The sequence below is a fragment of the Telopea speciosissima genome, chromosome 5 (genome assembly GCF_018873765.1).
Source record: "Telopea speciosissima isolate NSW1024214 ecotype Mountain lineage chromosome 5, Tspe_v1, whole genome shotgun sequence".
In the NCBI taxonomy this organism is placed as follows: Eukaryota; Viridiplantae; Streptophyta; class Magnoliopsida; order Proteales; family Proteaceae; genus Telopea; species Telopea speciosissima.
In genome coordinates, this window is record NC_057920.1 from 56,010,521 (window position 1) to 56,025,686 (window position 15,166).

At 39.3% G+C, this 15,166-nt stretch overlaps 2 protein-coding genes across 2 annotated transcripts; both read right to left on the reverse strand.

The window, feature by feature from the left end:
- Window positions 1-3,748: 3,748 nt before the first annotated feature.
- Window positions 3,749-5,839, reverse strand: LOC122660836 (L-type lectin-domain containing receptor kinase IV.1-like). The gene is made up of 2 exons (XM_043856082.1): window positions 3,930-5,839; window positions 3,749-3,879 (listed from the first exon to the last, which is right to left on the reverse strand). The coding sequence occupies exons 1-2, from the start codon at window positions 5,822-5,824 to the stop codon at window positions 3,750-3,752; spliced, it is 2,025 nt and encodes a 674-aa protein (XP_043712017.1). The 5' UTR covers window positions 5,825-5,839; the 3' UTR covers window position 3,749.
- A 3,999-nt stretch (window positions 5,840-9,838) lies between these two features.
- Window positions 9,839-11,968, reverse strand: LOC122660835 (L-type lectin-domain containing receptor kinase IV.1-like). Its single transcript, XM_043856081.1, has one exon. The coding sequence runs from the start codon at window positions 11,885-11,887 to the stop codon at window positions 9,839-9,841; it is 2,049 nt and encodes a 682-aa protein (XP_043712016.1). The 5' UTR covers window positions 11,888-11,968.
- Window positions 11,969-15,166: the final 3,198 nt, after the last annotated feature.

Here is a 15,166-nt window from a genome sequence, read left to right on the forward strand (position 1 = left end):
ACGCTCCACCTGTTGCGCAAGTAAAGAGAGAAATTGAGAGAACGTTTGGACGGAAAAAAAAAAGTTTTATAATCATAATTATGTAATTCTATTTAAAATTCTTATCATATTTTATAAAGCCTAAGTGGGATTCGATACATGCAATATGACTCAATTTTTTTGTTGTTCCTCTATGTCTAAAATCATATACAAACATTTCACCCAAATGAGGTTGTAATAGATTATATCATTTACTAGAGATAGACACATGGCACAAAGTGCTCAAATGCAACATTTCTTGGAATTCTTGCAATAACTCCACTGATTTGGCCTCTTCAGCTTTGTCGAGAGATGTGTGTTGGAGTCTACTAAGCACTTGACATGTATAATTGATCCTGGCAGAGTTCACTGTACACATCTTTTACTCTCAAATCTCTTTTTTTGAAAATGACCTCCGATATACTTTGGCTGGCCACCTGAGTATCAGTTTATTCTATTGGAGTTCACTATAGTCAAGTCAAGTACTTACTTATCCCCTAAAAGTATATCATCTTTGGGACAATACCCACATGCAGAGGCATGCCCTACCCACCATATCCACTTTTTATCCCATTAGAGATGGGAGTGAGCAACTCATCCATCAGATGCTAAGATTAGCCTGCCGGAATTCCCAAAGTGTCCTCAAGACAGTCCCCACACCCACTAGATAGGAAGAGGTCACGAGATCCTCACCGTTTAAAGGTTCTTGTATTGTACTTGTATTTCACAGTCGAGGGTGATGAGGTAAATTAACATTGATACGCATCACATACGTTACTTTAACAGTCATATATCTCATGCATATATATATATAATAACACATAAAAATATGCTACCTCATGTGACTAAGCATAAGTATATAGTAAGCAAACCACATTAAATAACAATTAAATATAAGGTATGGTCATGGGATACCACAATTATTCTCCAATGATTAACGTGCATCTCGATCTCATCCTGAAACGCACCCATTGGATGCAACATCCTTATAGTAGACATCACACCTTGATCTTGCATCATTTTCCTTCTTAATGCGCATCGCATGTATTTCATTACATTACATCTCATGTGCACAAATTTAAATTAAATCTCATGAACTGAAATTTAAAATTTAATAAATTACAACCCATCAGAAAATCTGGAGAAAACCAACCCTCTCCATTTAGGGTTTCCTAAGGGGGGGATATATTTATTAAATGGGGAGAATGAAAAGGGGGAAAGTATAATATAATTAAAATTTATGCATCACATACATCACACTTAATCTCATGACCATCCCATGCTAAAACAATGTGTTAAGCACAATACATTCTATTGAATAATATTTAACACTTAATATACTAAGCAAAAAAATTAAGAGTAAATTACTCCCCCCTCCCCTCGATTATGCTCTAATGACAAACCCCTCCCCTGGGTATTGAGTAATGACTCTCCCCTCCCCTGTATTAACAAGATTCTATCAACCGTACCCATTCCGTTAAAAAGGACTGTTAAGTGATGACATCACCTTAAAAATATTCATTTAAACCCCAAGATGCCCTTATTTTTGTGATATTCCAATAATACCCCTAACCATATCAAAACCCTAAAAACATCTCTAGGCCGTTTCTCCAGTGTGAGTAATGGTCACCACCACCACCGCCACCACCACTCGTAGCCACCGCCAGCACCACCGCCGCCTCACAACGTCCATAACCATTGTCGCATCCACCGCAGAGCAAGAAAGCCATCCAATCTTAGAGAACGGTTGGATTTTTTGTTTGTTTTGGTTGAACGGTTGGTGATTTCAAGGTTGGGTACTGCAGGTGATGGCAGCCTTTCAGATAAGGTGATGATATCTGATCATATCCTTTTTTCACTGTTTCTCGTTCTTCTTATCTTTTCTTCTCAAGACGCAGTCGATCATAATCTCTCCATCCCGCACATAACTTCCTAATTTGTTCTTTGCGCTTATTGAGCTATTGGTTGTGTTTCTTGTTCTATAACTTTAGATTTCAACTCGTTTTCAAAATCAATCATCAAAACCCAATCTTTTCACTGTTTTCCAAGAATGCTTCTTCAAGTAGGAATTCTAAATTTCTCAATCTTAGAATCTAATTTTTTAATTATGTTTTCAAATCTAGGTATCAGTTTGGAATCTTAATTTATCGTTGTTTTCAAAACCAGATCTTTCTACTGATTTCATGGAATCCTAATTCCAACCTGATTTCTTAAATCTCCCTGTTTTGAATCAAATATTGAGTTTTGAGTTAAACCTCAGAGAGTTGAGTGTTGCCTGGTGGAACAGCGTGTGGACTGTGGGACTGTTGGTATCTTCCCTAGCTTCCTCCTTTCCCTCCAGTAAGCCTTCTAATCTCCCTTTTCTCTTTCTGTTCCTTCTTCCTTTTCTTTCTTTTCCTCCTCCTTCCTTTACCTCATATCATCTCTAACTGCTTCGCGCTAGTTCTGACAGCAAGAGAGGCATCGATCTCCCTACAGTTTCCTTCTTTTAATCTCAAGTTTTGGGACTTTATTATCTAGCAAGGTGATCCCTTTCTTCAAGCTCGTTCGAGATCCCGCTGGATGGGAAGTTTCATTCGAATTTCGTGTCCGGTTCTTCATTCTACCGCTAGATCTAGTTTCGTCTCCTCCGGTTCCTTTGTTGTTGGTTGTTCCGACATTATAACTGTTCTATTTGGGAGGACTAGTAGTGGGGATCTCTCACCTGGAATTTCATATTCAACCTTGACCATATGACAGAAACATCCGAATTCTTGCTGGACTTCGGTTTGGAATTATTCCATTGCGTGGTGATATCTGTGTGTGTCTCGAGTTATCATTTTCTCACCATGGAGACCCTTTGCGTCAAGCACAGGAAAGGGCAAGGAGAGAGCATGAGTGGGGACGGTGAGAGGGGTTGCGTTGGCAGCAGGGTGGGGGCAGAGTTGCAGGAAAGGGATTGTAGGAGGAGGAAGAAGAAGAAGAAGGAGGGGGTAATATAATCTTTTCCTATCACTTAACAGTCCTTTTTAACGGAATGGGTACGGTTGATAGAATCTTGTTAATACAGGGGAGGGGAGAGTCATTACTCAATACCCAGGGGAGGGGTTTGTCATTAGAGCATAATCGAGGGGAGGGGGGAGTAATTTACTCAAAAATTAATTATCCAACACTGGGATCTGCCATCATAATGTTTTAGAGGTATTTAAGTCATTTGCAACAACTTGCAAACATGTCTAGCTAATTAAACACTTTAATTTTGTGTATTAAGTAGTGATTATAAGATTCCATGCAAAAGTAAGGGTATTTTGATATATATATATATATATATATATATATATATATGGGGAAAGTTTTCATATACGGTCGTGTAAACCGGGCATGTGAGAGGGTCTCTCACAAAGAGTTGGAAAAGTCATAAATACCCACCCATTAATTAATGCCTTGGAACTCCCACCCTCTCACATACAAGGTTTATACAACCGTGTATGAAAACTTTTCCATATATATATATATATATGAAGGAAAATAAAAGAGAGAAGTTATATAAACTTAACAACGAAACACTAGTGAATAAAAGAGAGAAGTTAAAAGCTTACAGTTGGACCTCTTGGAACCGATGGGCTTCGCTAGGTCATGTGATCAACAAAAGCCATACCTTGCTTGTCTGCATTATATAAGCCAAATCCCAATCTAATATACTAAAAATTAGACCATGCTAGGATTACAATCAAACCTATAACCAAACAAACTCAACGTCCTCGAGAGTGTACAGATTCTGCAATTGATGATGAGGACAGAGTCATTGCATTCCCAACAGAAGGACAACAAACAGAGACATCACTAGAATTAACCTTCTGATGAAGGCACAGTAGAAGTAAAGTCATTAATTAGTAGCTATTCTTTCTTTGATATACAAAGATCGTAAACCCTCTGGTAGAGGAACCTCTCCTTCCAAATAGCGTAGGACTTGTCGCATGCTTGGCCTTATAGTTGGAATTGAATGAGAGCAAAGTAATCCAAGTTTTAACACCAACTCCATTTCCTTCACTTCATAATTCATCCCAAGTTTTGAGTCCACAGTATCAAGAATCATGCCTCTACTCCAACATGAGATCACCCAATTCACTAGCACCCTTCTACACTCTTCAGATGCTTCAGCTGGCTCTAATATGGGTCTCCTACCACAAGCAACTTCAAGCAAAAAAACCCCAAATGCAAACACATCCACACTAGGGTTTGCTTTGCCAGTTTTACAAAGTTCTGGTGCAAGATAACCAATTGTCCCAACTACATGGGTGGTTTGAGGGTTAGTTCCATGATCATATAGTCTTGCAAGCCCAAAATCTCCTAATCTTCCATTTAATTCCTTATCTAATAAGACATTACTGGATTTTATGTCTCTATGAACCACAACTTGTTCCCATTCTTCATGTAAATACAACAACGCGGTTGCCACGCTTTTGATTATTCGAAATCTTTGATACCAACTCAACACCATCTTTGTTGCTGTTTGATCAAAAAGGAGTTTGTCTAGACTACCATTTGGCATGAAATCATAGACCAGAAGGAGTTCTTCCTTTCGTCGGCAATAGCCCAAGAGTGTTACTATACTCCGATGCCTCAATTTTCCAATGCTAATGATCTCAGCAATAAATTCTTTCTCCCCTCCTTGTCTTGAATTATGGGAGATTCGCTTCACAGCAACTTCTGTCTTGGATTTGGGTAATACACCTTTATAGACCCAACCAAAGCCACCAGTTCCAAGAAGCTCCTTGTCCTTGAATCCCTTGGTGGCAATGTAGAGATCTTTATATTTGAACCTGTAAGTTCCATAATCAGCAAGTTCCCAATCTTCAACCACTTCAGCAAACTTTTTCTTCCTTTTCACTATAAATCGAATGATGAAGATGGAAATTAACAGTAAAGTAGCACCTATCACAGAAAATCCAACACTAAAAACCCTAGGGCTTGTTTTATGTCTTTTTTTCTGATGAGGAAGCTTAGGTAGTTGGGAGAGAGTGAGTTCTCTTGCTTTCCCATTCATTTTAAAACTCCATCCCAATATATAATAGGATTCTGGCAAACCATATAGAGCTGAGGAGAAACCCAAAAACATGGGATCCCTTTTTATGATCTTAGAAAGATCAATTTTGTAGGACAAGAGTGGGATCTTTGGTTTAGGGACATTAATAGGGGCTAAAGTCACATTAAGTTGCTTCAGTGAACCAGAATATTCTACCCAGAGTTGCAAGGGGTTTCCACTTCTGAGACTTAGGTTTACATGCTGATTCTCTTCATCACTAAAATAAGAAGCTGTGGCAGATTTAACAGATTTCAAGTCATTGATATCGATACCAACATGGTTTCCATCAATGTCATTGAACTCCCTGTTTGCAACGCCATCGAGCTCGATTGCGATGATATGGTTGGATGAATTACCGATGTTGGTGGTGTTGAAGAGGCCTAGATACCCGGCTGGTAAAGCATTTGAGAAGTCTATTGAGGGTGTAATCACAAACGCGAAACCAGGGCCACCTACTTTTGCAAACTGAGAGAACAGGGCAAATACAAAAGTAGTGGAGAAGGAGAGAGCAGTACCAGTGGAGAAATTCATGAAGTGAACCGGTTGGGGATAGAAGGCATGACCCATTTGTTGCAAAGTGTTGTTTGCTAACATTAGGAGACCATTGTCTGTAATCTGGGCTAAGCCGTCCAAGCTCATGTTAACTCCTTGAAAACCATTGTAGGTGAAACCAAAGTCTTGTTGTGATGTAACAACAAATCCTTCAAGGAGAAGAAAGAACAGCACAAGCTTAAACAACATTATTTTCTACTTTATTTTACTTTGTTTTTCTATGATTTATTAGTGATTCACTACTTATTAGTCTCCTCCATCTAAGAATATATTTTGCCATTCTTCTTTCTGCAAATATCATCATTTAATTGATTTCTTAGAAACTTAGAACCAATTAGTTGAATGAATGGTCTTTGAAGGCAAGCTGACATTGATGTGTGACTTAAGGTGTGACACAGGCTTGTTATCACATTAAATTCTGTTTGAACAACTTGACACTTGAAAGGATTACATCTGTGCCAAGTGTTTGAGTTTAAGCCACAAACTGTTGGAATTAGACTATCTTGGATTATCTAAACAATTGACACATCGAACCTGTCCATCAATTTCTGTTTGGAAGAATTTGTGATAAACTACAAAACCCAATGGTCAAACTAAATGACCTGAGACCCAGCCACAAATATTACTTGGTGGAATTTTGTTTAATGACTACAATCATTAATTGAATTGAGACCAACCAACACAAGTTGCCTTGTGAATTGGGTAACAATGGTGGCCGACCCTTCCAAGTATGTATCCTTGGTAAACAGATTATCTTCAATAATCCACAGAATATAGTAGGTCCAAAATATTAGAGCAATTGATTACTTCCAATTTCACTGAGTTAGAGGAGAATTGGCTTTCACTGCTCAATGGTGGCTGTTTCTATAGCTGAACCTAGTTGAAGATTCAAGAAAGATGCAAAGAAAAACATGAGCAACAAATTCTGTAGAAGAAGAACAAGGGAAGAGGGCTGAATTGTTTCTTGTTAAAGATATAAAATTCCACACTATATTTGATTTCTCCAATTGGAGTATATAAAGAGATTACATAGAGTGAGAGAGCTCACTGGATTTACAAGGAAAGATGACGTGAGATATTGGGTTACCATATTCTATGGATTCTGAATATTTCTTGCAATGCTTGGTAGAGATCCATATCACACGTGACAATATTCAATTGCATATATGAAAAATGTGAGAGGGATGTGAAAGGGGAGAATATACGCTCTATACACCCCCTCAAGGTGGAGAATCGGACACCCGAATCTTCAGCTTGTCCCTCAAAAACTGAAAACGAGCAGTGCCAAGTGCCTTGGTGAGAGTGTCGGCCAATTGATCCTTGGTAGAAATAAACTGAACCTGTAGTTGTTTGTTGGCCACACGATCACAAACAAAGTGAAAATCTATCTCAACGTGCTTTGTGCGAGCATGGAACACTGGATTAGCCGAGAGATAGGTCGCCCCAATATTGTCACACCATAATATAGGGGCACTAGATAGAGGGTAGCTGAGTTCACCAAGCAAGGATTCGCCAAATCAATTCAGCTGAGGCATTAGCCAGGGCCTTGTACTCGGCCTCAGTAGAGGAACGGGCCACAGTTTTCTGCTTGCGAGAAGTCCAAGTTACTAAATTCGGACCAAGAAAAATGGTGAAACTACCAATAGACTTGTGATCAAGACCATCCCCTGCCCAATCCGCATCAGAGAAAGCTTGCAAGGATCGGGAAGGAGAGCGCTCAATGAGCAGCCCATGAGATCGAGTATGCTTCAAATTGCCTAATATACCCTTAACCATTTGCCAATGGTCCGAAGTTGGCGCATGCATAAATTGGCAGGCATGATTAACAACAAAAGCAACATCTGGTTTGGTGAGGGTCACATACTGCAGTGCACCGACGACAGATCTGTACTCGGTAGGGTTGGAATGAGATGCATCCCCTGCAGCTGATGTCATCTGGGTAGTAGCCATGGGAGTGCTCACAGGTTTGCAGTTAGTCATACTAGTGCGACTCAAGAGATCGAAAATATAGTGAGATTGGGATAGATGCAGCCCCTTGGAATGTGGAGTGGCCTGAACACCAAGGAAAAAATGAAGATCTCCAAGATCCTTAATGGAGAACTCGCCCGATAATTTCTGTAACAGAGAAGAGATCATGGAAGAATTGTTGCCAGTCACCAAAATATCATCAACATAGATGAGTATGTAGCAGACATGAGCACCCTCTTTGCAAATAAAAAGTGAAGTATCTATCTTAGATCCATGAAATCCAAGAAGGAAAAGAAAATCAGATAGCAGACGAAACCAAGCCTTGGGCCCCTGTTTGAGACCATAAATGGAACGATGAAGACGGCAAACATAACTGGGATGATTGGGGTCAGCAAACCCTAGCGGTTGGGACATAAAAACCTCTTCTTCCAATCGGCCATGAAGGAATGCATTACTGACGTCCAATTGTTGCACAGACCACCCCTGAGAGGTGGCAATGGAGAGAACGCAGCGAATGGTAGTCGGTTTGATGACAAGGCTAAAGGTTTCACCATAATCAAGGCCATGTTGCTGGTGAAAACCCTTGGCGACAAGACGAGCCTTGTAGCACTCTAAAGAACCATCTGCCTTGCATTTAATACGGTATACCCATTTACACCCTATGAGATTCATATGGGACTGGCATGGGACCAAAGACCATGTGCCATTACGAATCAAGGCCTCTTTTTTTGTTTTTGGTAACCCATGCACCCAAACCCTAACATAGAAATTGCACATGAAGCCCAAAACAAGAAATGTATCGACATCATTAAGAAATGATCTAGTTGTATATGTGATATTAGGTCCTATATTAATGAATATAGGTATAAAATAATGGGTTTTCTTCCCATTACTATGCTTAGCGAAGTCTAACGCTTCACTATTTGCCACATGATAGTACATGTATTAGTCCTAGTGATAGAGGACCCCACATTCATCTCAATGGCCAAATTTTAGTCCAAAGTAAGCAAGGAAAGTTGCTCAAACTCTAATTCAAAGCTTTTACATAATTATCAAAATGCCATCAAATAGAGATGAATATAAAACACAAAATGGCATCTTTTGTAATTTAGCTACTTCCTTCAAAGCTCATATTTCATTCTTCAACATCTTATTTTAAGTCTTCAAAGTCCAATTTTTTATGTTAAAAAGAAAATCTTCAAATTCACTTTTTAAATCTTCTTCAATGTAAGTAGCTTCTAAGTCATCTAAGTCTAATTCGTATGTATGATATCAGAAAACACAATTGGACCTTCAACCTCAACTGATCTAACTTTGGAATTGCACATGAAGCCGAAAACAAGAAAATTGACATTTAAATAGACTTGTGTGGAATACGACTTGACAACCAGCTATAGGCCAAAACCAATAAATCGAGGTCCCCCCTCCCCCCCACACACATACACCAAAAAAAAAAAAACCCTTATGCTCATCCATTGGTGAGCGTGGTTCCTACGCCTACACACAAACCAATGTTTTTGTGCACAAAAGGACCTTTCAGCCTCCAGTGAAATCGAAAATCGCATCCAAACCAGAAAAATTATCTCCTGCAATTCTTTGCCTGATCTAGTTCCCTAGTGCTTGTAATAAGAGGAGGCTGGACCCCACCCGAGCCAAGGTGGAATGATCATTGCGCCCCCTTGTTAGGTTCACTAGGGGAACTGGACCGGGTATGGAATTGCAGGGGATAAAGATCCTCCAAACCATTGCCTCTGTGTGCACTTTCATTGGCTACCATACTAGTGTAGGGGCTACACGATCTGTTAACGTTCTCTTGCCCTAAATTTTAACAAGCCTTATATGACATCTAAGTACCTAAATTCAACAAGGGAGAGAGATGGGTATAGCGGTATAGCATACGGTATACCACTAGCATACCCAACCTTTTCCCCTTAAACAATAAAGACTAAAAAGTGACCCTCAAGTCCAGGTAAGTATAAGTGGGAAAACCCTCCAGTCAACAACAAATAAATTGGGGTAGAAAATTGAAATAGAAATAGACTTCTTTTATTAAACTTTCAATAAAAAACTATAAAACTCACAGGTAGACTTCATAGGCATGGCATGGATAGAGCAATACAGATCCTTTGCGGCTCAGGCAAGATGCTCAGGCAGGGGTAAGGCGGTCATTGTGCGCAGACATAGGCCAGACGGGCAGCTGCGCCATAGAAGATCTGGGTCCATGGATATATAGAATCAACGTCCTCCTGAGAGTAGAGAATCTGCAATCGATGATGATGGACTCGTTGAACTCCCAAGATAAGGACACCAAATAGAGAAATCACCACCGCCGGTACCTTCTAAAGGCATAGAATGGCTCTGACTCAGAGATGGCAGCAACTCTGGTAGTGGAACCTCTCCTTCCAAATACCGCACAACTTGTTGCATACTTGGCCTTGCAGTTGGAATTGAGTGGGTGCAAAACAACCCAAGTTTTAACACCAATTCCATTTCTTCCACTTCATAATTCATTTCCAATTTGGGATCCACAGTTTCAAGAATCAAACCTTTACACCAACTTGAGATCACCCAATCTACCAACACAAGACACTCTTCTGATGCTTGTGGCTCTATTGGTCTCCTACCACAAGCAACTTCAAGTAAAAAAACCCCAAACGCGAACACATCAATACTAGGGTTTACTTTCCTTGTTGTAGAAAGTTCAGGTGCAAGATAACCAAATGTCCCTACCACATGAGTAGATTTAGGATCACCACCACCATGATCATACAATCTTGCAAGCCCAAAATCTCCAAGTTTTCCGTTTAGCTCCTCATCTAACATTACATTACTAGACTTTACATCTCTGTGAACCACAACTTGTTCCCATTCTTGGTGAAGATACAGTAACGCGGATGCCACGCCTTTAACTATATGAAATCTTTGATTCCAACTCAATGTTTTATTATTATTCATTCTAGAAGAAGATTGATTTTCAAAGATGAATTTGTCTAAACTCCCGTTAGCCATGAAATCATACACTAGAAAAAGCTCTCCTTTACGTCGGCAATAACCCAAGAGTGTTACAATATTTCGATGATGCAGTTTTCCAATGCTAACAATCTCAGCAATGAATTCCCTCACTCCTTGTCTTGAATCATGTGATACTCTCTTCACTGCAATTTCCTTTGAATTGGGTAATAATATACCTTTGTAGACCTTACCAAAACCACCTATACCAAGAAGCTGCTTCTCATTAAATCCTTTGGTTGCAATGTAGAGATCTTTATATTTGAACCTTTGAGGACCATATTCAAGTTCCCAATCTTCAATAACTTCTGCAAACTTCTTCTTCCTTCTTACAATAAATTGGATTATAAAGATTGACAGTAACACTAAACTAACACAGATCACAGGAAATCCAATGTCTACTAAAGTTCTTGATTTTGTTTTAGATCCCATTCCCATTCGAGGAAGCTTAGGAAGTTGTGAGAGAGAGAGTTCTTTTGCTTTTCCATTCATCTTAAAACTCCAACCCAGTACAAAATGATATACATCTAAAGCAGAAGTAGATGATGAGAACCCCACAAACATAGGATCCATTATTGTCTGAGACAGATCAATGATCAAAGACAAGAGTGGGATTTTAGGTTTAGGGATGGAAATTGGAGCTAAAGTCACATTAAATTGCTTCTCTGTACCATCATATTCCACCCAGAGTTGCATTGGGTTTCCACTTCTGAGGCTCAGGTTCACAAACTGATTCTCTTCATCACTAAAATAAGATGCTGGAGCAGATTTAAGAGATATCAAACCATTAATATTAATACCAACATGGTTATCATTGATATCATTAAATTCTTTGTTTTGAGTGGTATCCAATTCAACTCCAATTACATGGTTGGATGATTTACCAGTGTTAGTAGTGTTGAATAGACCAAAATAACTGCTTGGGAAAGCACCAGGGAATTTTTTTGAGGATGAGATCACCAACACAATTCCAGGACCTCCTGCTATTGCTAACTCAGAAAACATAGCGAACACAAAAGTGGTAGAGAAGGAGGAGAGAACATTACCACTGGATTTATTCAGGAAGGAAACCGGTTGGGGATAGAAGGCATGACCCACCTCCCTCTTTGTGGTGTTTGCCAACATTAGGAGGCCATTCTGTGTAATCTGTGCTAAGCCATCCAAGCTCATGTTAACTCCTCGAAAGCCATTGTATGTGAAACCAACATCTTCTTGTTGTGATGATGCAACAATTCTGCTAAGGATAAGAAAAAACAGCAAGTACTTGAAAAACATTGTTTTGCCACTTCAGTTTTTCTTTTCTCGATCCTCAGATTTAGTAAACAACTTCTTGCTCTCCTCTAAGGTTTTTGTGAGGGAAGACTTAGCCTTCTTCACTATATCAACATCCTAGTTTAATTGTTTTTGGACTTGACTAGACTCGACTCACCCATTTAAAAACCTGGTGAGTTGGGTGAGTCAAACCTGGACAGGGTGAGACATGTTTTATCTTATTTTTTTTTAATATCTTTCTTCTTCTCCTTCTCCGAGTAAGGAGGGACTGAGGTTATGATTGCTTTTCATGGATGAGAAGGAAGAAAAAAAAAAACAGAGGAATAATTTTGAAGACAACAATAAAAAAATTCTAGACTTTTGTTTAATTGTAGACCAAACTTATAGTCTATTTATAGTTAAAGGCCCAATAAAAAAACTAAACTCGATAGAGTTTCACATGACTCTGGTTATAATGCCGAGCGAGTAAATAGTCAAACTACCTCGAACTTGGTCTGATAAATTTTTAAATCTGGACGAGTCTTCATGACTTTTGATTGGATTTCATCTTTTTTATATTCAATTCATGTTACTCGCTCGAGTCAAAACCTAATTTTCTAAAATTTATATATATATAAATGGCAGCTGAACATTTATGAGTGGATGTATTTTTTCTCTATACAGTGTGAAAGAAAACTTTGTCTCTTTCTCCCACTTCAAACTTTCCGTATTGATACCGGCAGAATGAATGATCAGTCAAATTCAAATCGTCCTTTTCATTCTTTTTTCCTCCTCAATGTCATTGCCGCCACCTTACATCTAGTTGCTTAAAAGAAGTCTTGAAAGGAACCATTGAGAGACAATTCAATTTTGAGGGGTTGAAAAATGTAACATCCATATAGGTTTCATATGGGTTCCACATGATTAGAATTGGAGAGAGAATGTTAATGTGTATTCGACTATTTATTATGTAAAAAGGGTATAAAAGAATCTGTACAAGGGTAATGTAATAAACTTTTTCCCAAAATTTATATTCTACATTTTCCCCTATCTCTAATTTTCGTTATTGACATCGGCCCAGAATGAATGATCAATTTTCTTTTCCTCTTTTTTTTTATCCTTAATGTCAATACCTTCTTTATGCCACCACCTTACATCTAATTGCTTAGGAAGTCAAGAAGTCTCTTTTCGTTTTCTTTAATGACTTGAGATTTTATCCAAAACTTGTATCATTTGCTGATGCCATGTGAATCGCTAGAACCATGTGAAGTGCTACTTTATCGTTTATCGACTCACCTCATATCTCATATCATGGAAAGGAACCATTGAGGGAGAAGTCAATTACGATCTTGGTAAAGCGAAATAAAGTTCTACAATTAAATACAACAAAAAGTGGATCGAGTAATATATCATAGATAATTATTTTTTTTTGGGGTATAAATGATACTTGGGATATCCAACATTTGGAGAAATTAGACAAAGTTTGGTATCAGAGCCATGAAGCTCTTTGGGATGTTGCAATCCCCCTGAAGATCCACCTTTCCAGGAACCTCTTATGCAGACTTACAACTCTCCACCACCTCCTACTCCACCAACACCATTTGTGCCACCGGCAGCAGCATTATCTGTTGCACAACCTATTCCTTGCTTCATGATGAACCGACCACCTTCTTCAAGGTCCAGCTCCTCTTCCTCTATCAGCAAGAACTTCCTCCCAACATCTGACTATCATGATCATGATCAAAGGATGAATAGATGGAAGATCACTCCACCAAACACTATTGACCAAAATGGCAACAGACCAAGTAATTCCTCAATAGAAGTCGCTCTTAATTGGCAAGCTAAAAATGCTATTGTTCAGAACCAATACCTACAAAAGATTGTTTCCTACCAGGAACATGCAACTTTGCAGCTCCAAGAGACCAGCTTTGCATCAAGAACTTCTCCATATTGCTACAACTATGAGGGATATGGCCCATGCCTCTCTGCTCATTTCTGTTCGAGAAAAGGAGAAGAAACAGCTTGAGGCTCAATTGCAAAGCATCCAAGCCCCTATCCCTCAGCCATCTCTAGCTCTAGAGGTAGCCATGACTACCTACACCCCATTCTTTCTTGACTTTCTAGGCACCATCCAAATCCCGGTTGCTCCTAATTCAGATGCTCCACACACATTTCCCACAGAAATGTTAAAAACTTGTAGTAGCAGCAAAGAAAAATTATTCAGTCCCAGTCTAGATCCAGGATCAGACAGCCCAGGCAACAGCAACCACAACAAAGAGCTCCCCCATTTGAGCCTTTTTCCTCACCACCTACCACTGCCATGCCAGTTTCCACCCCTGTAGCTACTACAACTTCTACAACCATGCCAGCTTGCAGCCCTCTCTGTCCAGCAAAAAATTCCAATGTTCTGAGTATCCTTCTGCGAGAATTGGCCATTGATGCACATCAAGATTCATCGGGTCCAGACCCAACTTTCTCCCTCAACTCAGATACTGAGTCAAAAATCCCTGATCCAATACCTGTCTATGCAACTGAGCCGACTGAGTAGACTGAACACCTCACAAACGATGAGGAAATATCAAAAAACCAGCCTCATGTTGAATACCTTACAGCTCAGCCTCAACCAGCTCAACCATTTTTCAACCAAGAACCCAAGCATTTCTTTACTCTGGATGATATCCCTTTTTCTAAATGGCCTTAGATGATTTCAGAGTTTCACGCTTGGCTTACAACTAAGCAGATACAAGAAGGATCATCTTCCCAGATTGTGTTGACAAAATTTTTGGTCCGCACTCAGGGAGACCTTCGGGAATGGTATATGAGCATTGGCCCTTACAGACAGATGCAAAGGGCATAAATGGAAATCTCAGCATTCATTGTTGCTCTTCACAATGAATTCCTCCGCCCAGTAGAAAATTCCCGCACTAAAACTAGAGAAGAATATTTTCAGATGAAATGTTGCTCATTCCAAAGGCAAGATCTTGACAAACATTATGTGTGAATTACTGAATGTTTTTACGTTCTTGGCGGGATGGATGACGCCAATATGAAACAAGTTTTCCTCAGTTCTTTTCCTGAACCGTTAGGAAAAGAGGCTGCTAAGTTGCTTACCAATCAAGGAATTTAAATACACCAGGCATCCCCTGGACCAATGTATCAAGAAGTCTTAACTGCATTAACCAAGCTCTGCAGCAAGCAAGAATTTTGGAAGAATTGGGAAAATACCACAGGAAAATTGAGTAATGTATGTGACATTGACAGGGATTGTAGCTGTCCTACAAAAAAAGAAATCTCATTTCTCCC

Bases quoted from the DNA above. Each gene is read 5' to 3' on its own strand.
- LOC122660836 (XM_043856082.1), bottom strand. From the start codon at position 5,824: ATGTTGTTTAAGCTTGTGCTGTTCTTTCTTCTCCTTGAAGGATTTGTT. The intron at 3,880-3,929 runs GGGTTTACGATC...CTAATTAATGAC, and splicing joins GGAGAGGTTCCTCTACCAGA to TTTACTTCTACTGTGCCTTC.
- LOC122660835 (XM_043856081.1), bottom strand. From the start codon at position 11,887: ATGTTTTTCAAGTACTTGCTGTTTTTTCTTATCCTTAGCAGAATTGTT.